Source organism: Myxocyprinus asiaticus, chromosome 5 (genome assembly GCF_019703515.2).
Source record: "Myxocyprinus asiaticus isolate MX2 ecotype Aquarium Trade chromosome 5, UBuf_Myxa_2, whole genome shotgun sequence".
NCBI classification, from domain to species: domain Eukaryota; kingdom Metazoa; phylum Chordata; class Actinopteri; order Cypriniformes; family Catostomidae; genus Myxocyprinus; species Myxocyprinus asiaticus.
In genome coordinates, this window is record NC_059348.1 from 56,477,828 (window position 1) to 56,503,247 (window position 25,420).

At 41.1% G+C, this 25,420-nt stretch overlaps 1 protein-coding gene across 4 annotated transcripts; it reads right to left on the reverse strand.

The window, feature by feature from the left end:
* Nucleotides 1–515: 515 nt before the first annotated feature.
* Nucleotides 516–22,948, reverse strand: LOC127441336 (SURP and G-patch domain-containing protein 1-like). Of its 4 annotated transcripts, none has more exons than XM_051698638.1 (14): nt 22,845–22,948; nt 16,922–17,063; nt 16,722–16,840; nt 15,605–15,853; nt 15,025–15,148; nt 14,268–14,356; nt 13,860–13,983; nt 11,460–11,695; nt 11,009–11,115; nt 10,135–10,312; nt 6,933–7,039; nt 3,568–3,713; nt 3,292–3,421; nt 516–1,085 (listed from the first exon to the last, which is right to left on the reverse strand). In XM_051698638.1, the coding sequence occupies exons 1-14, from the start codon at nt 22,861–22,863 to the stop codon at nt 1,059–1,061; spliced, it is 1,797 nt and encodes a 598-aa protein (XP_051554598.1). In that variant the 5' UTR covers nt 22,864–22,948; the 3' UTR covers nt 516–1,058. The 4 variants fall into 4 exon arrangements, with proteins under 4 accessions (XP_051554598.1, XP_051554600.1, XP_051554601.1 ...); XM_051698640.1 differs by having other exon boundaries at nt 22,835–22,880; XM_051698641.1 differs by lacking the exon at nt 22,845–22,948 and adding an exon at nt 21,274–21,441 and having other exon boundaries at nt 517–1,085.
* Between the last annotated feature and the right edge of the window lie 2,472 nt (nt 22,949–25,420).

A 25,420-nucleotide genomic window follows, 5' to 3' on the forward strand; every position in this document is an offset into this window, starting at 1 on the left:
AGATTCAGTCCTATCGGGAGACAAAAAAGTGTGTGAGAGAGCATAAATGTGTCCTTGGGTGTTATGAAAGGCACCGATAAATAAAATGTTTTATTTCTATTATAAATGTAAGTATTTTTAATAAATATCAAATTCATACATAATCTGCATAATATCATCGGCAAAGTCACAGTTGAGGACCGAGTCAAAATTGCCCCACGAACGCAATAGATGTAAATAATTCTTTTAAATGGTTATATCTCTTGAACAATGTTGTATTTAAAAATGACCCGAATGCAATTTGAAAGTTAAAGGTACACAGGCCCGTTTATGTTTCCCTGGCAATCTCTACCAGTCTATCTATAGATATACTACTTACATTATTAATCCTATTAAGTTTAATTTTGTCTGCAATCCTCCTCAGTACCCGTGTCTCTGTAAACTGTGTCCATATGACCACTTATGATGGAACAACATCAACCTGCAGCAGTTCCATATGAACAATTCCACTCCTCTTGTCCACAACTTTACTCCCTAATGTTTATTCCTCCCATGTTTAATATTACAGAATGTAGTTTGCATTAGTACAGTAATTGCAGGTCGATGAAAAGTTAAGGTTTGAAATCAAGCAAACACACACAGAGAGTTTGAGTATCACAGACATTTATTAGATCAGGTGACATGTGTGTGCTGATAACAGACATAAATCTGCAGATCGTAACAGGTCTAAAACTCATCAGTTTGTGCACCTAAAAGGAGTCATGAGAGGATTCATTTGTCACATCTGTGGCTCATTACTACGTAAAACACACATAAAATCCAGGAACTTGCATTGGGTTCAATATTATATTACACAGCTGACTATACTGGATTTTTAAAGCTTTAGTAATAATAAGGTAATGTAAGTAAATCAACATATTTAAAGAATTCAAGAAACATAAGGGGATTTAAGACTCTGTGACAGCTGCTACAGCCTCTTATTTAAAAACTGTGCACACAGGGGGGAAAATCCTGGAAAAAAAGCACATAAATCAGCCTGTTACAAGAAAAGAAAGAGTTGAGATCAAATGCTGCGGTGATCAGTAGTACGGCCTTCTGGGATTATTCTGTTCAGAAACATGAGAGAGAGAGAGAGAGAGAGAGAGTTACACCTACAGTCTCACAGAATAAAAGCATCTCTTTTAATGCATATGAGATGAAGTTACATGTATGCCTTCAGCAGGTGCTTTTATCCAGAGTGACTTCCAGTGCATTCAGTGCAAACATGTGATCAGTTTGTCTGTTCCCTGGGAATCAAACCCATGAACTTGGCGTTTTAGCGGCATGTTCTACCAGCTGAGCTACTTAAGGCCGATTTATACTTCTGCATCGAAGCTACGCCGTACAAATGTAACAGCTCTTTAAAAATGTAACTGCGCCTTGCGTCGACACAGACCATAACAGCTGTGATTGGTCCACTTTGTAACCAGAGACCGCCCCCCAGAATGATAACAAGGATATCTGAGGCTGCGTCACATTTGAGTTATTTTAATATCTATGCATCATATCACATTGTATTTAGACTCGGGACCATTAAAGCAATTGTCTCAATCGGGAGCATCTGCTGTTTTTTTATTTATTTATTTATTTATTTATTATTCTGTTTGTGTTTCATGAAGTTACAAGTGAAATGCGACAGAAGATATCCGTTTACAGCTTATAAACTCTAAAAGCTTTTTTTCTCCAGGTCATTACTTGATATTAATTTAATATGCGAGTGAAATAATATGTGTTGTTTTCTACTCGAGAACTCTCCGATCAGCACGGTGATTTGACCGTATGTTTGACAGTTTTGTGTACAGTAAATAATCATATTTCATAAGTTATGGAAATTGAACACTTCTAATTTATCAGTAAATGAAGAGTTGTTATAATGCCTGTATGCATCATAAAGTCTTTAAAACAACATCAATTTGGAGCAGTTATTCATTCATTTAATCATTTCTATTTCAGCACAGAACGTCAAAAGTATCCCAAAACATGTTTTAGTTCAACTTTATGTAAATCAGATAATAAAATATGGGTATATGATTTCTTTTTAAGGCATCAAAAATGTTTGAATGATCATGAAAAATAATGTTTTTAACATCAAAATATTTCTAAATACTTAAAATGTGTCTCTCTTTGTGGTCAACTTTAGCTTTGGTCAATTTTACATTTACACTGTTGTTTTTGGAACTCATATATTTTATATTATACATTTAATTTTAATGAGTTTTTCTATATTTTTATTATATTATACAATAGAAAAATACTTCTGTCCTAATTTCTGCACTTTCACACGTTATTTTAAAGCTCTTTGATTAAACCCATGAGCCCTTATTTCTCACGAAGCAAAACTTTGAGATTTCGTTTCATCATTTCATCATCAGTGTCTCCTCTGAGTCACTGCGTGTCATTAACACTGTGTGTATGAACCCGTTATGACCAGGAATATCTGCCATGAAACGATCGTTTAAAGTGAAGCTGGAGTGCTTTGCATTCACTATCAAAGTTTAATTTGTTCATTAATATTTTCGCAGGAGTTTGGCATGAGTCTGAGAAGTGCTTCACACACTCTTCAGGACAGGAGCTGCTCTGGTTGACATCCGTGGTGCGGCTCAGTGATGCATGAGTTCAACTGTATGATCACAAACATGCCGTTGATGGCATTTATAAATTCACTTTAATTCCCTTATTTGGGCATTAAATGTTAATGGAATTTGAAGTGCACAATAATCGCGATCGGACCAAATAACCATGATCAGACGGTTATTTAATAATCGTGACAGGCCTACTTGAATTGCTTGTGTTTATTTATGAAACATATAGTTAGCGTTTTGGCTGTACACTCACAGAACGACGCAGACACACCAACGCAGAACTATAAATGCTAACCAATGGTTTGGCCACTTCGCAGAGCCTACGCCATCGGTTCGATGCAGAAGTATAAACCAGCCTTTAGATTCAGGGTGTTTCCCAACAGAGCTGTTGGTTTGATCTGAATCTATTTGAGGTCAGAGTTCAGTTGGTTTGAAAGGTGTTTTCTGAAGTCGTTTGTGCACCAGTGAATCACACCAGAGTCTAAAAGGTGATTCTCTGTGATTCATGTGAACTCTAGTATGGTTCGTGTATTTGAACACAATCTGTCCTATAAACCGCTATTGAATCCAACTTGAGTTCAGACCAAACAATCAATCGAGACCGTGAAAACGTTTGTATAGTTTCATTGTATGACTCAGTACAGTGTGATTTGTAGTAAATCATTGATCTGTCAGTGTTGAACGGACTCACCAGAGGGTTTGGTCTGAATCGATATGCCAGCATCATTCTCTTACGGAAGGCATCGTATTCATCATCACTCTTGTTCAGTTCAGCTGGTCTGTCCACACCGAACCCTGCACCATCCACTGCTGTAGAGCCTCTAAAACACACACAACACCATGTGATTACACTATCATCTGATGCATTCTTCACCTCTTACAGCTTAAATATTTTCTATGCAAGTAATATATTTGAGTTGTCATTTTTTTGTTCACTGTACATTTAAACAGAGCAGTGTGTGTTCACCTGTTCACAGGATTCTTGATGCCCTGCGCCTCCGAGCCGAGACCTTCACCCTCCTTCCAGCCCATCTTCATGAGCATCTGAAAGCCGATGTTCTCCACCGTCAGCTTGAACTCTTTATACTCCGAGTAGTCAGGATCTCTGCCCTCCTGCACAGCACACACACACACACAAACATTATTACAGCTGTACAACACACACTCAGTGGAAACATACATCAACCAGCAGCCATATCACCCTGTAGCTCAAGACCGGTTGCCCACTGAAGCTAAGCAGGGTTGAGCCTGGTCAGTACCTGGATGGGAGACCTCCTGGGGAAAACTACGTTTGCTGCTGGAAGATGAGATGTTAAACTGAGGTCCTGACTCTCTGTGGTCATTAAAAATCCCAGGGCACTTCTCATAAAGAGTAGGGGTGTAAACACAGTCCCCCACTGGCCCTTATCAATCATGGCCTCCTAATAATCCCATCCACTAATTGTCTCTACTCTCTCCTCTCCACAATAACTGGTGTGTGGTGAGTGTACTGGTGCACTATGGCTGCCGTCACATCATCATCCAGGTGGATGCTGCACACTGGTGGTGGTTGAGGAGATTCCCCCTATACTACGTAAAGCGCTTTAAGCGTAGGTCAGAAAAGCCTATATCTCGCGCCTACATGTTAAACTCCTGAACTAATGCACACCTCATTCATGAACAGAGAGCTCACAAAAACGTCCCACAAATTCAGCTCGGTTGCATAGCCAAGTTATCTCCCTTGTTAGTGGTGTTGTATGTAAAAACCCAGACGCTCCACTTTGCTGTTGTCCACCACATCACTTTCCTTTTGATTTATTCTCAAAATATTAGCTTTCTTCTTGTAATTTGTATTTTATTCGCAAAGTATTATGCTAAATGATAACTGCCAATTTAAATTGTTAAATTTCTTTGATTTTATTGTTAGCGATAATTTCAGCACCCTAACCCTAACCCGGCGACAAGTTGTAATTTTCGCTTTGATCCACAATTTAAAATTGAAAAGCGTGTTTGATCCATTTATTGTGCGCCTGACGTTTGCTCATATAAAGCTCTGAACCGGTATCAGTGTTGCGCTTAATCTATGCCCTAAATGTTATTTGACAGGTAGGGTGGTCATTTTGTAAGTCATGGAAGGAAGGATTCTTTGTATTTTTATATTATACTATGGCCTGTGGGCTAAGCCCCAGAACGCTCACGGCATGCAAATAAAAATGCGACTATATAGAAGCGTGGCCCGTCAGCACATACTGTCCATAGTGTCTCCAACTTCATATCTTATAAATAATAATAAACCTTATTCTTCATTAAACCTCATACAAAACCCTTAATCTGGTGAATATATAGGCTATGAAAAGCTTAATTTGTTAAATACTTACATACACAGCCAAGTCTCAGTCATTTCAAAATAAGAGTCCCCAGTGTATGTTGGACTTGTTTATATTCATAAGTCCTGCGTTTGCACCAAATCTTTATTTTTTTCTGGTTATTATTAGGATTTTGGTTGCATAATAAACTGCCTTTATATCTGTACCTGTCATAGTAAGAAAAGACTAAGAACATTTTTTAACATCCAATAAAATGATTTTTAAAAACTATCGGACGATTAATCGGTTGTCAGTCTTTTCCACGCCCCTTGGTTATCGTATTGGGAAAATCCACTATCGGTCGACCTCTACTCTATAGTACAACAAAAACTAATATGCTATCAACACACTCCTTAAATATTAACCATTTAAATGCTTCAAGTAATAAAGAACAAAGAAACAAATGACCATCAAAAGATCAAATAAAAACAAAGATACAAATGAAGCTAAACAATGTTTGAAGTTGTTCAAGTGTCTAACATTATCAAGTGTTCAATTAAACTTTCAGACTTTGAAAAAAGAATACAAAACGTACTCAAATATACAATGATACTAATCGATTGATATATACAAGAACTACAAAAAGTGAACTTTAAACACAAGCATTTATACGGCTGTCAACACAGTTATGACCCATCAAAAAGTATGATGTCCTTAGTCTGTGACTCTTGTTCAAACTATATTGGTCACAAGATAATAAACGTGGTAAATGATAAAAACTTAAAGACTGTAGAAATGTAATTTTCACAACAGGCACGTGTACAACAATATTTCCATATTTAACCTCGTGTGACCCCATATCCACATGTGTGGACGTTGTATTTTGGCTTCGCTATATGAAACGCATAATTGAAATTAGTTTAAACCGACTGAATACTGTTTTTGATTGAAACCTGTTTGATTGTAAAGAGTAGCGTCTCTAGTTTCATTCGATATGCCGCTCGTCAGCGCGCTGATAAACATGATGTCCACATACGTGTAAATTAGAACTGCGTTCCCTCAAAAGTTTGAATAACTAGAACACATCTGTGGGTCATTTCGCTTCATTTTAATATACATTTAGTTATATTTTATTGTTATCACTGTACAATACGGTTCTATTCATTAACATTAATAAATGCATTCCTATATTTACTGTACATTATCACATTGAGAATAAATGTATTCATGTAAAACTGATAAATGTGTCTTTCAGAGGCTTTATATGGAGTTAGGATGAAAATAAGGTGCATTTCAAACTGTTCTGAGACCAGTGCAGACAGACAGCACACTGGAGGTTAAGTCATTCACTAAATAGGGAGCAAGGGAGCATCCTATAGCTCTCTATGCAGTTAAGTGCATTCACTCCTAAAATCTGATCAAAAGTTCAGTTTCAGGCTGCAGATGATGTTTGGATCACTCAACATGTTTGACAGACATGTGACAATGATAATCAGTACATAGATTCAGAATTTATAATATATCATTTTATTTTAACATGATTGACAGTGATTGGATGATGCTGGACATTACTTTGAATCAGAATTAATTATGATCATTTCTGATGTAATGTCTGTAACATCTCAAAAACATGAATAATCAACACTCCTGGACACATTATAAACTATCTGATGAAAAAAATCTGACTTTCTGTAGCTTAATATTACTTAAAATTTCACAACTTAGTCCTGCTGACCACATATGTGGACATACATTTTTAGGAAAACTATTTGCTCTATGAATTTTGTTTTGCATGTTTATTTGGTGCGACAAGTCACAAATCAAAAAGGGAAATGGAAAATGCACACAGCAGTCACACTCGGTCTCAGGAGGTTAAACCATGGTGACGGCACTTGTGAACCAAATTAAATCTGCACTACTGGTACGGAAAAACAACTGGCCTCATTACATTTTATTTATTCTCCACGTGGTCCTGAAGTACAATGGCACATACATAACAGGAGCATTAGTGAAGATCAGACGTGTGGTCATGTGACGTGATTCTCACCTTCAGTGCTTTAAACGTCTCCATGAACTTCTCCAGCTCATCAGGCGGCAGGAAATCACCAATAAAATGCTTCCCTTTGCCCATCTCTGTCAGCTGCTCCGCCCACTCTGAGAGAAACATCACGCATCATCATCATCTCTCGCACTGACACACACCTGAAGTACACCTGGGTTCCCACACCTTTAAATAATCTGAATTTACAGGACATTTACAGTCATTTGTGATTACTGGAAATTACTGGATATTTTGAACCATGAGTCTGCACTCACAAAGAGAAAGAAACTTCCACTAGACTTTATGGTTTTATTAACTTCTAATCACATTAGTCTAATTCTCTGACTTCTGCAGGTATTTCATGACTGTGGGAACCCCAAACATCATTAATAAAAGTTCATCCATTATTAACTACAGATCTGAAAGGACACTAATTAGGAAAAATTGTATTGATCAAAAATCAAATCCAAGATCTTCTGAGATAAAAATAAATAAAAGAATCGGTGAAAACTATGCAAAACTGAAACTTTCATTACTCAAAACTAAACTGCAAAAACAACTCATTCTGAACATATAAAACAGATGAACACATCAACACATGTGCATCCACATTTACACCTCAATGAGACCTAGTGACCCCGTTTACAGCTGGTATCAAGATACATTTCAGGTGATCCAATCACATGAGGTCAGTGCTGATCACAGGTGTAAACGGGGTGAAAAACGTTTTGTGATCGGATCACTGAAACCACATATGGAGGTTGTCAAAATGCATGTGACCACATCGCATTTGAGGTGCAAACACTAATCCGTACTGATGTGTCCCGGACAGCAGTGAAGCTCCACCCCTCACCTGTCAATCAACTGCTACGCTAAAACAAGACTTTTATTTATTTTCTGGGGGGATTTTCTCCCCAATTTGGAATGCCCAATCCCCAATGCGCTCTAAGTCCTCGTGGTGGTGTAGTGACTCAATCCAGGTGGTGGAGGACGAATCTCAGTTGCCTCTGCGTCTGAGACCGGCAATCTGCACATCTTATCACATGACTTGTTGAGCGTGTTACCATGGAGACGTAGCGCATGTGGAGGCTTCATGCTATTGTGTGTGGATGTCACAGAGAACTCACCACGCGCCCCACCGAGAGCAAGAACCACACATTATAGTGACCACGAGGAGGTTACCCCATGTGACTCTACCCTCCCTAGCAACCGGGCCAATTTGGTTGCTTAGGAGACCTGGCTGGAGTCACTCAGCACGCCCTGGATTCAAACTCACGACTGCAGGGGTGACAGTCAGCGTCAATACTCGCTAAGATACCCAGGCACCCAAAACAAGAGTTTTAACTGTGCCTGTTACGAGTAGCTTTAAAAGGAAATAACCGTCTGATCGGAAAATTTGAAAAAGCAGATACACACAAACACAAGAACTTCACGGATCTTCTTCAGTGTGTCTGAAATCAATCAACATGCAGAGACACAGATGTGAGCGCACACACACATATGAAGCTCCAGTTAATACACCAGAAAAACACCAGATAATTCTGCTTGAAATGTTGTGTTTGTGCTCAGATTAAATTTCAACTGCATCTGGGAGAAACAACATGCCGGTTTTATTCGCGCTTTCATCTTTTCTGACTTTGTTGCATTTTAATGTCATGCAGTAACACACTGACATAGTGATTGATGAGTCCCTCCAGATCTCATTACACATGTTCACAGGAGACGCACTTAAAGGGGACCTATTATGCAAAATTCACTTTTACATGGTGTTTGAACATACATGTGAGTCGGCAGTGTGTGTACACAACCACCCTACAAATGTTAAAAGTCCACCCACTCCTCTTTCTAATATTTCTATTAATCACAAACAGTGTCTCAAAATGATCGGTTTTCAAATCCGCTCTAAAGTGACGTCACTTTAGAGCAGGCCACGCCCACGACTGGTGACGGACTCCACCCTATTATCATAGATCCTCCCCTGAGTGATCGACACACAGTCCGCCATTTTTTTCCGCGCTGGAGCAGCTACGGTGAGAAGAATAATGTCTCAGCTTCATAAGCGTCATACGTGTTCTGTTGTAGGCTGTAAAAGTGAACATGAGAGTCTTCATGTACTCACGGCATCAGAGCCACTGAAGACGCAGTGGACAAGTTTTGTTTTTGAAGCAAATGTTCCCCAAAACAAACCAAATCATTTTACACCGGACTGCTTTGTGAATGAGGGTCAATATAAAGCATTGATCAGTACCAACTGTTCGTGTTCCAGCTTTATATCCTGAAGATGTAAGTATCGCACTTTATATTTTGGGAATGTTTGCAAATCGCCTTTCCGAATGTGTTTGTTAGCTGATTCCACACTATCACAAACTCAAAATGTTTTGCGTGGTTTACGGTTGCTCATACATATATGGCTGAACTCCAGTATTTACGGTTTCAGTTCTGATATGTTGTTGCTATAGTATCCGAAGCACGAGCTGTAAAGGCACAGCCCTCTTCTGGAAAGGGGGCTGAGAGCAGCAGCTCATTTGCATTTAAAGAGACACACACAAAAACAGCGTGTTTTTGATTCCACCCAAAAAGAGGCATTTACAACATGGTATAATAAATGATCCGTGGGGTATTTTGAGCTGAAACTTCACAGACACATTCTGGGGACACCTGAGACTTAAATTACATCTTGTAAAAAGGGGCATAATAGGTCTCCTTTAAGCAACCAGGTGTAAACAGAGATGTTTCTCACCTGACCACATGTGATCGGATCACCTGAGGCACATCTTAATACCAGGAGTAAACGGGATCAGAGTGTTCAGAAACTGAGCCCATTCAGTCAGAGTGAGGTAATACAGAGGAACAGTTTCGGACAGACACTATTATTCAGTAAAGTTTTTGGTGAAAAACTCGACTGGACACTCCTGGAGTCGCGAGTTTGAATCCCAGGGCTTGCTGAGTGACTCCAGTCAGGTCTCCTAAGCAACCAAATTTGCCCGGTTGCTAGGGAGGGTAGATTGACGGTCTCAGACGCGGAGGCAACTGAGATTCATCCTCCGACACCCGGATTGAGGCGAGTCACTACGCCACCACGAGGACTTGCGCATTGGGAATTGGGCATTCCAAATAAAAAATCAAATAAACTGGAACTCAGGGAAAAAAATAAAAACAGACGTATGATATGACCCTTGTAATAAAGTCATGTGTGGTGACCTCTGACCTCTGGTCTTCTCCATCTCCATCTGTCGGAGTCGATGTTCCCAGGTTCCGGCCTCATGATCGACCTCTTCATCGCTGTCGTACTCGTGCTGATGGTTTTTGATGGCCTTCTCCCACAGCAGCTGCATGTCCTGCATCGCTCGCTTGTGCTTCATGATCATATCGTACATCTCCTGCATCTGACACACACACAAACACATTGAACACATTTCATTTCAAGGTCTAATGTTGATCAGAGCTAGGTAAAAATAGCATTTTTCTGGATTAAATGTGATCTTCATTTGCATCCCAATATTGATTCTTAAAATCCCAAGATAAATCATCATCTTTTAAAGTTGACTTCAGTTTTGGTTGTGTAGATGAATGAATGACTTATAGTTGTCTCTGCATGTTAAGATGGGAATGAGAAACTATTTTAACACCGAAAGAGTTAAACACTGCAGCTTTAAGTTTTAAAATGAATATGTTCAATAAAGGTTTCCTGCGTAATTAACAGCATTAGCTTCATATGTTAGACTAATGGACATTATAAATGAAATATACAGTACACAAATGAATCAGAATCTAATCAAATTGTATTGAAATCTAAATCAAATCGAAAGCTAGTGAATCTGAATCGAATCAAATCTAAAAATCTGTATCAATACACAGCCCTGATGTTTATAACAATCACAAAAATCAGGGTTTTAAACTGTAGATGTCAAAAATTTTGGGAACGAGGTTGCAAAAATAGCAAACCTCATTAAAACGATTCGTATATAAGATTCGGTCTGAGCTCCTGACTTCATGTTTGAAGAGTTTCAGACCATCTTTTGTACTCTAATCATGGAAAGTGCCAGATGTTTTGGTGAGAAAGTTGTGTTGTATGTTCATACTTCCTGTTGCTCTTTGAGTTGTTTCTTCTGTTCGTCTGAGAGTTCAGTCACTCCCACCAAACCCACCGGCTTCCCCTTCTTATATCCCAGACTGCTCAGCTCCTGATCTACACACACACACACACACACACACACACACACACATTAATAGTTGACAGAACGTGTCTCTTGCTCTATCAGACCAGTACTGTGTTGTCATTCATTGATGTTGTACATGCTGGTTTCAGCTAATTTAAATAATATGTCAACAGGGAAAAGTTTTGAACCCGGCGGACACAGAGAAGGATTCGTTGAAACTGGCTGGAATAATGGAAGCATCCTATCGAATGGACTGAAAATGATGAACAAATCAGTAATGTTTGGCACTGAATGCTGTATTGTTTTCCAGTGTTTTCATGAGTTATAGTTAAATTATATTTCTACAAATGTGTATGTGTGTGTGTGTGTGTACCAGTGAGTGCAGGTGTGTTGTTCTCGTGTTCAGTGATGTGATGGTTGGTGACTGTAGGGGGCGGCAGCTCAACTTTATCATCTTCAGCGCCCCAGCGACTCTTCCTCTTCCTCTTGGCTGTGGTGGGGGGCGTGTCCTCCTGCGTCTGAGACTCACTGCTCGATTTACACTGACGGAACTCGTCCACTTTGGCTTTATAGAAGCGATGAGCGGCGCTCTGATACTCGTACAGGAAACTGATCATACGTGAGGAGAAATGTGATCATTTATTCATTAAAACTTTTCCATTGAGCTATTATGGCTGTTAAAAGATTCAACACAAGACAAGTTCAACATTTGTAATATATAACGTCCATTTCCACAAGAGATAATAATTTAAAAAACGCAGTTACAGTAACGATCTTACAATGGAAGTCTACAGGCCAAAGCAATTAGAAGTAGACTGATATATCGGTTTTACCGATTAATCGGTGCCAACAGTTGCTTTTTGGAACTATCGTTATTGGCAAAAATATGGCAATAGTTGCCGATAGTTTTTTTCATAAAAGTCCTGCGTAATGCACCAAATCTTATACAATAAACTTCATCTGGGATTTTATTTGATTAGGACTCTTTGTCTGTGCCCGTCATAGTAAGGAAAGAATAATAAATCTTTCTGACAGGGGGCCTGGGTAGCTCAGTGGTAAAAGACGCTGGCTACCACACCTGGAGTTCGCTAGTTCGCTAGTTCGAATCCCAGGGTGTGCTGAGTGACTCCGGCCAGGTCTCCTAAGCAACCAAATTGGCCCGGTTGCTAGGGAGGGTAGAGTCACATGGGGTAACCTCCTCATGGTCGCTATAATGTGGTTCTCGCTCTCGGTGGGGCACATGGTGAATTGAGCATGGTTGTCGCGGTGGATGGCGTGAAGCCTCCACACGCGCTATGTCTCCGTGGCAACGCGCTCAACAAGTCACATGATAAGATGCGCGGGTTGACTGTCTCAGACGCGGAGGCAACTGAGATTCGTCCTCCACCACCCGGATTGAAGCGAGTCACTACGCCACCATGAGGACTTAGAGCACATTGGGAATTGGGCATTCCAAATTGGGAGAAAAAGGGGAAACCCCCCCGCCCCCAAAAAAAACAAAAATCTTTCTGACATTCTATAAATCAATTTTAAAAACTAGCGGCCGACACAATATCCGATTATAGTGTCAACCCCCCCCCCCGCCGAGGGTCGTGAATATTTTTGCTTTATTGGTTTTAAAGCAAATAAATTAAATTAATTTATTGAAACACAAAAAACGTAAACAAAAGACATTTCTAAATTCAACAAATTCACCATCGGTCGACCTCTAAAAGTTAAAATGCACATGGTTTCAGGGGTCTGTGTATCTCAGCGAGTATTGACGCTGACTACCACACCTGGAGTCGTGAGTTTGAATCCAGGGTGTGCTGAGTGACTCCAGCCAGGTCTCGGTTGCTAGGGAGGGGGGTAACCTCCTCGTGGTCACTATAATGTGGTTCTCGCTCTCGGTGGGGCGTGTGGTGAGTTGTGCGTGGATGCCGCGGAGAATAGCGTGAAGCCTCCACACGCGCTACGTTTCCGCGGTAACATGCTCAACAAGCTACGTGATAAGATGCACGGATTGATGGTCTCAGAATCTCTGAGATTCATCCTCCACCACCCGGATTGAGGCGAGTCACTATGCCACCACGAGGAAATTGGGGAGGAAAGGTGAGAAAAATTGTAAAAAATGCACACGGTTTCAAAAGTAGCACCACAAGATAAAAAAACAACAACAACTGAGTAACAAGTTCAAATAATGTTCTGTGGCAATGGACATTACGCCACAAATTACACACACATTAAGATGAACTTGTATTGAACATTCCTTAAATAATTAATTGTTTGAAAGTTTGTAGTGAACATGATTCAATTTCAACCTTTTAATTTTCACATTTTTTGCAACAGTATATTTTATGCCTTTCAAAATGTAAAAATGTAGTGCAGTCAACAGTTATAAAAACAAGGTGTGATTTTTAAATAAATATGCATGAAGGATCTCTTATCAGTTACTGATAAATGAGGGATTGTGGAGTGTTCACTGCAGCTCGTATTTCAATCTTAAGAAAACACGGAGAATAGATTGTTTTTAACAGCATTTTAGTTGATGTGTTAACTTTGGCAGCCCTCATATATACAACAAAGCTTTCATTTGTGTTATTTCAGAGTTTCGCTGACTTTACTGTTATTCTAACATTTGGGAAATAGTCATAATAATGAAAGAGTCTGACAGCTACTGTTTTTCTTATGTAAATATTTTCAAGAATTGTGTGTAACTGACAGTGAGAGAGTAGCGTTCAGTCCTGTATGAGCACGCCTCACTAAACCTCACATATCCGTCAGTGTTTGTCACCTGAAGGCAGGATTGTCCCGGTTGTGTTCAGCTGCCATGATCTCCACCTCTGTGCCACCGTCTGCTACGAAGCGCGCCAGTTTCTCTGCCACCTTCCTGGTGTTCTCGTCCACTGAGGAGGAGACTTTAAGAGTCTATCAGAAGCGGCACTCAAACTAAACAAGTGAGTGAACTGCTGACTGAGACACCGACACCACAGGAATATTGGCCTGGCAACAGACCATCATGCATCGGTTTCATTTAATTAGATTTGAATCATAAACAATCTTCTGCTGATCGGGTTCAATGTGGACGTGAAATGGATCCTTTTCTATTTACTATATATGATCAATTCTAGAGGGACATGTTCTTGACAGGTTTTGTAAGATTCACTCGTTTAATTTCTGTTTGAATAATATGAGTTCTCACCATCAGATTGTGCTGAAGTCTGTTTCCTGATTTCTGCCACTCTCTTCCTGTAGTACAGAAACTCTTTACCGCCCCTCTCAAACAAGAATCTACACAAGAGACAATCAGTGTGTTATTCAGACAATCAGAAGACAACTGAGAATGCAAAAACATGATTAAAAAACAGAAATCAAGTTTCGACTGTTTAAATCAGCCACTCTATTCAGATTTGCCTTTAAACTGTATGCTTATAATTTCGTTCTTCAGAATGACAAATACAGAGATAAATGTCATAAGTTGGAGTAACAGACTTGGATAATGCGATTGTAGCTCGGCTTCATCCAGCACGTGTACCTCAGCGTTGAGCACACGCGCTGAAAGACAGAGGTGATGCGTGACATGTATTTCAGGGTTCCCACCCCTTTTGACTTTTCCAAGACCATTCCAGGCGCTTTGATTACTGGATACAGATTTTTTTTTAATAATTTAGATTCAGATCAACTGGCTTATTTTGACCAAATGTTAACCCAAAAGATCGATTCTCTCACAAATCAGACATTGAGCAAGTTTTAGGGGCCGTTCACACAAACGCGCTCTTCCATATGTGTCATGTCAGCTTGGAAGTACAGATGAAAACTGTAGCTCGATTATAACTGCGCATGTAAATGTACTGACTACCATTCACTGCATCTATTTCCATTCAGGAAGTCAATGATGACTGATCTCTTTTTGTGAGTAAAACAAACATAATACAACTGAACAACACTGAAGAACTTACGAGAACATGGGATTGTCTTTGTAGTCCTCCATGGCTTTCTTCTCCAGCTCAGCACCTCCTTCAGCTACAAACGAGGCCATCTTGTCGATGATGAGGCGCAGATCTTCATCCTCTGGGGGGGAAACTTTAAGCAGGCTATGAGAAGTCCATACGGCAGAATGCAACACTGACTACAGCGCACTGAGAGGACACGTCATGAGCAGACTTCTGCGCTGCACTACTCATGTCGTTCCAAACCAGAATTAGTTTATCTCTTCTGTGGAACGCTGCTCTTTTCCATACAATGAACGCATACCGTGACCAGGAGCTGTTAAACTCCAAACAGAAAAGTACTATACAAGTACTCCATACTACAGTGCATGAGTATGAACTACTGTTACAACACTTTTTTATGTCCGTTTAGCAGCTTGACAGCCATTGTGTGGAAAAGAGCAGCGTGAACATTCTACAGAACATCTCCTTTTGTGTTCCACAGAAGAAGAAAGTCATACGGGTTTGAGGGAGAGTAAATGATGTCGTGTTAAACTAACCAGCTGTGAGATGATGAATCTTTGAAGAGGATCTGTTATGGAAGTGATACCTTTGACCTCCAGGTAGTGTGCGTCGTCATCCTCCTCGTCTTCATCGTCGGGTGAGCTGAACACACTGGGGCGTGCGGCGACGAGCGCCGTCTTCTTGGACTGCGAGTAGTTTTTGAACTGATTGATCATGCTGCCGACGCCCAACCCCGGCCGTTTGCCAATCAGAATGCTCTTTTTCTGTGCGGGTGTTGCAGCTGCTGATGGGCTCTGAGCAGAGGGGGCGGAGCCAGGGGACTCACTTTTAGATCCTTGAGGAAGTGACATCAACACACACACAGACAAATGTTGCCATAGCAACCCTCAAAACAAACCAGTTCATATCATGCTCTTACTGTGTTAAATGCTTTAGCAATATTGTATGTAAAACAATCATGCCAATAAAGTACTTTAAAACAGATGATGATTGGCTGACTACATTATTCTTCACTTATTTGAACTAGTTTGCACTTGTGAGGCACACTGAGCTATTACTTGTAGCAAAGGAGATCAAGTGGTGAAGTTTATTATTATTATCCTTATTACACAGATCATTCTTGATAAATAAAGATGTCCATTTATCAATTATTTTCCTATGTAAAGTTGCACTAGACGGATGTTTTTACAGTGTCTCGTGCAGGACGGGTGCATTTTTAGACACTTTCAGAGGTTGCGCAACAGATGATCATTATTTGTCATTTTGACCAAAAGGGGAAGATTAAAGAACTACCAAAATGGACGACTGACAAGCGTGAGTACAGAGAAACAGAAAAACATTCGATTTGAAAAGTCAAACGTTTAAATCGTAGCATCTCTAACAAACTTCACTGCTACAATTTTTAGTATTAGTCTGATTTAATCTATCTTTTATGGACCAATTCTGAAAGCACTCAAGTTACCTTTATTTGTTTGTTTTTTTTTTTTTCAGAATTTCCTGCTAAGTGGAAATATTCCTCATGATAAAAATAAATGAAAGCTGTAAACAGCTCTACTATAACACGATATATGGAGATAGAAGAATTTCATTAAAAAATATATTCTGGCTTGGCCCATGTGTCCCAAAGATTTTCTTCATCTGGCCCAATTGTCGATGGAACAGCCCTGCTCTAGTTCAATAACACGTGTGTTTGTGCGTGTCACCTGCATCTGCGCAGCTCTTCTCTCGCTGCATCTGCAGAAACTGCTGCAGAAAACTGCCATCATTCACAAACTTATTAGATGATGATGATGATGATGATGATGCCTGTGAGGGAGAAGAGCTGAGAGAAACACACACGCAGATCAACACAGACAGTTATGTTCACGTGTGTGTGTGTGTGTGTGTGTGTGTGTGCATGTACCTGCAGGGTTTGCTCTGTTTCTGGTTCTGTTTCTGTTCTTTCAGTTTGGCTTCAATCTCTCTCTTCTTCTGAGCGATCAGCTCTTCCTGTTTCATGATCACTGTCAGCTTACTCTGCTGATGAGACTTCCAGCCGCCACGACCTGAAAACACACACACACACAACCATTAAACTCATATTAACATCAGCTCATATTTCACCTCAAAATCAATGCAATAATCTCCCAGCACAAAAAATCCTGATGGCCCTTAATAGCGATAGACTCATTTATCGGCCAAGCCGATTAATCAGCCGATTAACAGAAGCGTTGACTTTTCTTTTGTCAGTTCCAAAATCTACCAATAGATTTGTCAATGGATAGTCAACACTTTCGTTTTTCAAGGCTTCTTCTTTTAATGTTTATGCAAATTTGGGTAAATACTGCATAAAATAAGTGCTTGTTCCAATTTAGAAATGTTGTGTACATCTGATTTGCAATTGAATTATGTTTACTGGCATTTATATCTGCAGTAATGCTCTCTAGATCTCAACATCATCCATTGAAAAACCCCTATCGGGGTAAATATTTTTTTTTAATTATTAAATACTTTTTCCACATTTTGTTATGTTACAGCCTTATTCCAAAATGGATTAAATTCATTATTTTCCTCAGAATTCTACAAACAATACCCAATAATGACAACGTGAAAGAAGTTTGTTTGAAATCTTTGCAAATGTATTAAAAATAAAAAACGAAAAATAAATCTCAAGTATTCACAGCCTTTGCTCAATACTTTGCTGAAGCACCTTTGGCACCAATTACAGCCTCAAGTCTATTTGAGTATGATGCTACAAGCTTGGCACACCTATTTTTGGGCAGTTTCTCCCATTCTTCTTCGCAGGACCTCTCAAGCTCCATCAGGTTGGATGGGGAGCATCGGTGCGCAGCCATTTTCAGATCTCTCCAGAGATGTTCAATCGGGTTCAAGTCTGGGCTCTGGCTGGGCCACTCAAGGACATTCACAGAGTTGTCCCGGAGCCACTCCTTTGTTATCTTGGCTGTGTGCTTAGGGTCGTTGTCCTGTTGGAAGATGAACCTTCGCCCCAGTCTGAGGTCCAGAGCACTCTGGAGCAGGTTTTCATCAAGGATGTCTCTGTACATTGCTGCATTCATCTTTCCCTCGATCCTGACTAGTCTCCCAGTTCCTGCCGCTGAAAAACATCCCCACAGCATGATGCTGCCACCACCATGCTTCACTGTAGGGATGGTATTGGCCAGGTGATGAGCGGTGCCTGGTTTCCTCCAGACATGATGCTTGCCATTCAGGCCAAAGAGTTCAATCTTTGTTTCTCATGGTCTGAGAGTCCTTCAGGTGCCTTTTGGCAAACTCCAGGCGGGCTGTCATGTGCCTTTTACTGAGGAGTGGCTTCCGTCTGGCAACTCTACCATACAGGCCTGATTGGTGGAGTGCTGCAGAGATGGTTGTTCTTCTGGAAGGTTCTCCTCTCTCCACAGAGAAACGCTGGAGCTCTGTCAGAGTGACCATCGGGTTCTTGGTCACCACCCTGACTAAGGCCCTTCTCCCCCTATCGCTCAGTTTGGCCAGGTGGCCAGCTCTAGGAAGAGTCCTGGTGGTTCCAAACTTCTTCCATTTACGGATGATGGAGGCCACTGTGCTCATTGGGACCTTCAATGCTGCAGAAATTTTTCTGTAGCTTTCCCCAGATCTGTGCCTCGATACAATCCTGTCTCAGAGGTCTACAGACAATTCCTTGGACTTCATGGCTTGGTTTGTGCTCTGACATGCACTGTTACCTGTGGGACCTTATATAGACAGGTGTGTGCCTTTCCAAATCATGTCCAATCAACTGAATTTACCACAGGTGGACTCCAATCAAGTTGTAGAAACATCTCAAGGATGATCAGTGGAAACAGGATGCACCTGAGCTCAATTTTGAGTGTCATGGCAAAGTCTGTGAATACTTATGTACATGTGATTTTTTTTCAAACAAGATTTCAAACAAACTTCTTTCACGTTGTCATTATGGGGTATTGTTTGTAGAATTTTGAGGAAAATAATGAATTTAATCCATTTTGGAATAAGGCTGTAACATAACAAAATGTGGAAAAAGTGAAGCGCTGTGAATACTTTCCAGATGCACTGTATAAATTATATAAAATATATATATATATATATATTTTTGATTTTGGGGTGAAATGTGACCTGGACATGCTTTATCATCATATTTATGTTATAAAATATTAAACGAAGACTTTAATTGTAAAAGTAAACAAATACAGTAGAATCACAGATTTTATTAATGTGATGTGTGCGGTCCAGATCATAAGCCAAAAAAATCTTTCTGTGACAGTTTAACACTCTTTTGTTTCTAAATTTCATGTTCAATCGTCATAAATAAGTTAATAAAACAAATAAACATTTAATAAATGTTTATATTGATGATTTGTGCAATTCAATGTTCTGATCGACATCATCCATCATCCGGATGGCTGCTCCGGTGTGGATCTCTCTAGCATTTTTGTTACTTTTGTTTGTTTGTCACGTTTTTTGTCACTCATTCCCGATCAGTTTCACCAGGGATGAACTGCTGAATATTCGGCAGAGCATACCTGATCATTTTTTGCCGGTGTTTGATTATTCAGACGTTTTATTAGACATCTCGGTTGGAGGCGCAGCAGTGCTCTACAAGCGATCCAAAAGACGCACACGAGGGAAGCGAGCTGGCACGCTTGTGAAGCTTCGTAAACGTGGCTTTAGGACTCCGCTGCTGAGTATTCATCTGCCGAATGTCCACTCCCTCCCCAACAAAACGGACAAACTGCTTCTGCTCACTCAAACAAATAAGAACTTTTCTAACTCCTCTGCTCTGTGTTCCACAGAAACCTGGCTGAGTGAAGCCATTCCAGACAGTGCTTTACATCTGCCGGGCTGTTCAGAGCAGATCGCATCGCGGAGTTAATGGGGAAAATGAAAGGCGGTGGAACATGGTTTTACATCAACAAAAGTTGGTGTACAGATGTAACAACATTGAAGATTATGTGCTGTTCTAATTTAGAGTCGCTCTTCATCAACTTTAAGCCTTTCTACTCACCGCGGGAGTTTTCCTCATTTATTCTGGTGAGTGTTTATATCCCGCCACATGCGTGTGTGAACGCAGCGCTGCAACAGCTGGATGATCACATCACAGACACGGAACAACAATACCCGACTCAGTTATTATTAATAATCTCGGCAATTTTAACAGAGCCAATCTCACCTGTGAACTGCCCAAATACAAACAGCACAATATATGCCCCACCAGAGACAGAAGTATACTGGATCATTGCTACACAACATTAAAGGATGCATATCGCTCTATCACTAGAGCAGCTTTGGGACTCTCTGACCACTGTCTGGTTCATCTTCTTCCAACCTACAGGCAGAAACTAAAATCAGCTAAACCTGTAGTAAGGACCTTTAAAGGGATGGACCAATGAAGCAGAGTTGGAACTACAAGCCTGCTTTGACTGCACTGATTGGAGTGTTTTTGAGGCTGCAGACACCAATCTGGATGAGCCACAGATACTGTTACATCATATATCAGTTTCTGTGAGGATATGTGCATTCACACTAGGACATATTTAACATTCAACAAAACAAACCATGATTTACAGGAAAACTCTGACAGCTTCGTCAGGCCAAAGAGGATGCCTACAGAAGTGGGGATAAAATCTTGTATAATCAGGCCAGGAACACACTAAGGAAATCAGAGTGGCTAAAAGAAGCTACTCTGAAAAAACTGTTTTCAGCCAATGATCCTGCATCTGTGTGGAAAGGTATAAAAGCATCACCAAGTACAAGACACCATCCCCCTCGCTCTGTAGAGAATCAACTAATGGCTGATGAACTGAATGTGTTTTACTGCAGGTTTGAAAAGCCCAGTCTCACACCCCTCCCCCGCTCTGATCTTCACTTCACACAAACATCAACACCTCCTGGAACCCCCCTCCTCCTACTCAACCTGCACTTATGATCTGTGTGGAGGATGTGTGCCGGGTCTTCCGGAAACAAAAGGCTAGGAAAGCTTCAGGCCCAGATGGTGTTTCACCTGCCTGTCTGAAAGTCTATGCTGAAAAACTGGCCCCCATCTTCACACAGATCTTCAATAGATCACTGGAGCAATGTGAAGTTCCCTGCTGCTTCAAACACTCCACCATCATTCCGGTCCCCAAAAAACTCAAAATCACAGGACTTAATGACTACAGACCTGTTGCTCTCACACCTGTGGTCATGAAGTCGTTTGAGAAACTAGTTTTGGCCTACCTGAAAGACATCACTGGACCCCTGCTAGACCCCCCTCAGTCTGCTTACCGAGCACACAGGTCTGTGAATGATGCTGTCAATATGGGACTTTCTGACAGATAGGCAGCAGCTAGTGAGACTGGGTTAACTCACATCCGGGACCCTCACTATTAGCACTGGTGCTCCTCAGGGACGTGTTCTCTCTCCACTGCTTCTCCCTGTACACGAATGACTGCACTGCAAAGGACTCCACTGTCAAGCTCCTGAAGTTTGCAGATGACACCACGGTCATTGGCCTCATCCGTGACGGTGACGAGTCTGCACACAGATGGTAGGTTGATCAGCTGGCTGTCTGGTGCGGTCACAACAACATGGAGCTGAACATGCTCAAAACAGTGGAGATGATAGTGGACTTCAGGAGAAATCTCCCCCCACCATCCTGAACAGCACTGTGGCAGTAGTGGAGTCATTCAGGTTCCTGGGCACTACCATCTCTCAGGACCTGAAGTGGGAGACCCACATTGCCTCCATTGTGAAGAAGGCTCAGCAGAGGTTGTACTTCCTTCGCCAGTTGAGGAAGTTTTACCTGCCACAGGAGCTGCTGATACAGTTCTACTCAGCTGTCATTGAGTCTGTCCTCTGCACTTCAGTAACTGTCTGGTTTGGTTCAGCCACCAAATCAGACAGAAGGAAACTACAACGGACAGTCAGGACTGCTGAGAGGATAATTGGTGCTCCCGTGCCCACTCCCTCTTTGAACTGTTGCCCTCTGGCTGGCGCTAGGACATCCAGGCACAAGAACAGTTTTTACCCTCAGGCCATTTTCCACATGAATAATTAAACTGCCTCAGGACTCCCCCAGAGTGCAATAATGTAAAAACATATCTCATGTACATATGTAAATTCACTTAGATTTAATTCAATAAATGTACATACCCCTACCTTGCACATACATTATGTACACATTACATATGTCATTCTATTATATGTCCTATTATTTGTGTCTATTTATACTCTTGTTTTATATTCTGTGTCTCACTGTAATGTTCTGTGCGCACTTGTTTCTCCTAAAACCAAAAACAATTCATTGTGTACACAAGAACACTTGGCAATAAAGCTCATTCTGATTCTGATATTTCCAATATCGTGTTTAATCGTCATAAATATGCTAATAAAAGTATTAAACATTTTTATAATGATTATTTTTGCCGTTTAAAACGCGAATGTTTCTAAATATTGTGTTTAATCGTTATAAATATGTTAATAAAAGTATTAAACATGTTTATAACGATGATTTGTGCCGTTTAAAACGCGAATGTTTCTAAATATCGTGTTTAATCGTTATAAATATGTTAATAAAAGTATTAAACATGTTTATAATGATGATTTTTGCCGTTTAAAACGCGAATGTTTCTAAATATTGTTTAATCGGTATGAATATGTTAATAAAAGTATTAAACATATTTATAATGATGATTTGTGCAGCTTAGCACTGAAGCTGCTAACCGGTTAGCACAACAACATTTTCTCCACAAACAAACTCAAATAATTCCTGCACAAGACAAAGAAAAACAAACACATCACCATATATCAGATAATACTGTATATATGATGATATTTTCATATTTACTTTGTTTTACCTGCATCGTTAAACTCCATCACGATCAATGTTGTGAAGCTGCTTCTTCTTCTGCGGTTTCATCAGCTGATGGAGAATAAAGAGTGCAGTGATTATACCGCCACCTGTCGGACAACTGCTGCAGTGATCATACCAACACCTATTGGACAACTGCTGCAGTGATCATACCAACACCTATTGGACAACTGCTGCAGTGATCATACCGCCACCTATTGGACAACTGCTGCAGTGATTATACCAACACCTATCGGACAACTGCTGCAGTGATCATACCGCCACCTATTGGACAACTGCTGCAGTGATTATACCGCCACCTATTGGACAACTGCTGCAGTGATCATACCAACACCTATTGGACAACTGCTGCAGTGATCATACCGCCACCTATTGGACAACTGCTGCAGTGATCATACCGCCACCTATTGGACAACTGCTGCAGTGATTATACCGCCACCTATTGGACAACTGCTGCAGTGATCATACCAACACCTATTGGACAACTGCTGCAGTGATTATACCGCCACCTATCGGACAACTGCTGTAGTCACCTATCGGACAACTGCTGCATTGATTATACTGCAACCTATCGGATAACTGCTGCAGTGATTATACTGCCACCTATCGGACAACTGCTGTAGTCACCTATCGGAAAACTGCTGCATTGATTATACTGCAACCTATCGGATAACTGCTGCAGTGATTATACTGCCACCTATCGGACAACTGCTGTAGTCACCTATCGGACAACTGCTGCAGTGATTATACCGCCACCTATCGGACAACTGCTGCAGTGATTATACCAACACCTACTGGACAACTGCTGCAGTGATTATACCAACACCTATCAGACAACTGCTGCAGTGATCATACCGCCACCTATTGGACAACTGCTGCAGTGATTATACCGCCACCTATTGGACAACTGCTGCAGTGATCATACCAACACCTATTGGACAACTGCTGCAGTGATCATACCGCCACCTATTGGACAACTGCTGCAGTGATTATACCGACACCTCTCGGACATCTGCTGCAGTGATCATACCACCACCTATCGGACAACTGCTGCAGTGATTATACCGCCACCTATCGGACAACTGCTGCAGTGACTATAATGACACCTATCGGACAACTGCTGCAATGATTATACAGCCACCTATCGGACAACTGCTGTAGTCACCTATCGGAAAACTGCTGCAGTGATTATACTGCAACCTATCGGATAACTGCTGCAGTGATTATACTGCCACCTATCGGACAACTGCTGTAGTCACCTATCGGACAACTGCTGCAGTGATTATACCGCCACCTATCAGACAACTGCTGCAGTGATTATACCGCCACCTATCGGACAACTGCTGCAGTGATTATACCGCCACCTATCGGACAACTGCTGCAGTGATTATACTGCCACCTATCGGACAACTGCTGTAGTCACCTATTGGAAAACTGCTGCAGTGATTATACTGCAACCTATCGGATAACTGCTGCAGTGATTATACTGCCACCTATCGGACAACTGCTGTAGTCACCTATCGGACAACTGCTGCAGTGATTATACCGCCACCTATCGGACAACTGCTGCAGTGATTATACTGCCACCTATCGGACAACTGCTGCAGTGATTATACCGCCACCTATCGGACAACTGCTGCAGTGATTATACCGCCACCTATCGGACAACTGCTGCAGTGATTATACCGCCACCTATCGGACAACTGCTGCAGTGATTATACCGCCATCTATCGGACAACTGCTGCAGTCACCTATCGGACAACTGATGCAGTGATTATACCACCACCTATCGGACAACTGCTGCAGTGATTATACTGCCACCTATCGGACAACTGCTGCAGTGATTATACCGCCACCTATCGGACAACTGCTGCAGTGATTATACCGCCATCTATCGGACAACTGCTGCAGTCACCTATCGGACAACTGATGCAGTGATTATACCACCACCTATCGGACAACTGCTGCAGTGATTATATCGCCACCTATTGGACAACTGCTGCAGTGATTATACCGACACCTATCAGACAACTGCTGCAGTGATTATACCACCACCTATCGGACATCTGCTGCAGTGATTATACCGACACCTATCAGACAACTGCTGCAGTGATTATACCGCCACCTATTGGACAACTGCTGCAGTGATTATACCACCACCTATTGGACAACTGCTGCAGTGATTATACCGACACCTATCAGACAACTGCTGCAGTGATTATACCGCCACCTATCGGACAACTGCTGCAGTCACCTATTGGACAACTGCTGCAGTAATTATACCGCCACTTATCGGACAACTGCTGCAGTGATTATACTGCCACCTATCGGACAACTGCTGCAGTGATTATACCGCCACCTATCAGACAACTGCTGCAGTGATTATACTGCCACCTATCGGACAACTGCTGCAGTGATTATACCGCCACCTATCAGACAACTGCTGCAGTGATTATACCACCACCTATCAGACAACTGCTGCAGTGATTATACCGACACCTATCGGACAACTGCTGCATGCGCTCATAAGACCTTATTCACTGTTGCATCATCTTTGATTTA

Bases quoted from the DNA above. Each gene is read 5' to 3' on its own strand.
- LOC127441336 (XM_051698638.1), bottom strand. The intron at 13,984-14,267 runs GTGAGAACTCAT...AGACTCTTAAAG, and splicing joins GACTTCAGCACAATCTGATG to TCTCCTCCTCAGTGGACGAG. The intron at 3,714-6,932 runs GTGAGAATCACG...TGTGCTGTGCAG, and splicing joins AGACGTTTAAAGCACTGAAG to GAGGGCAGAGATCCTGACTA.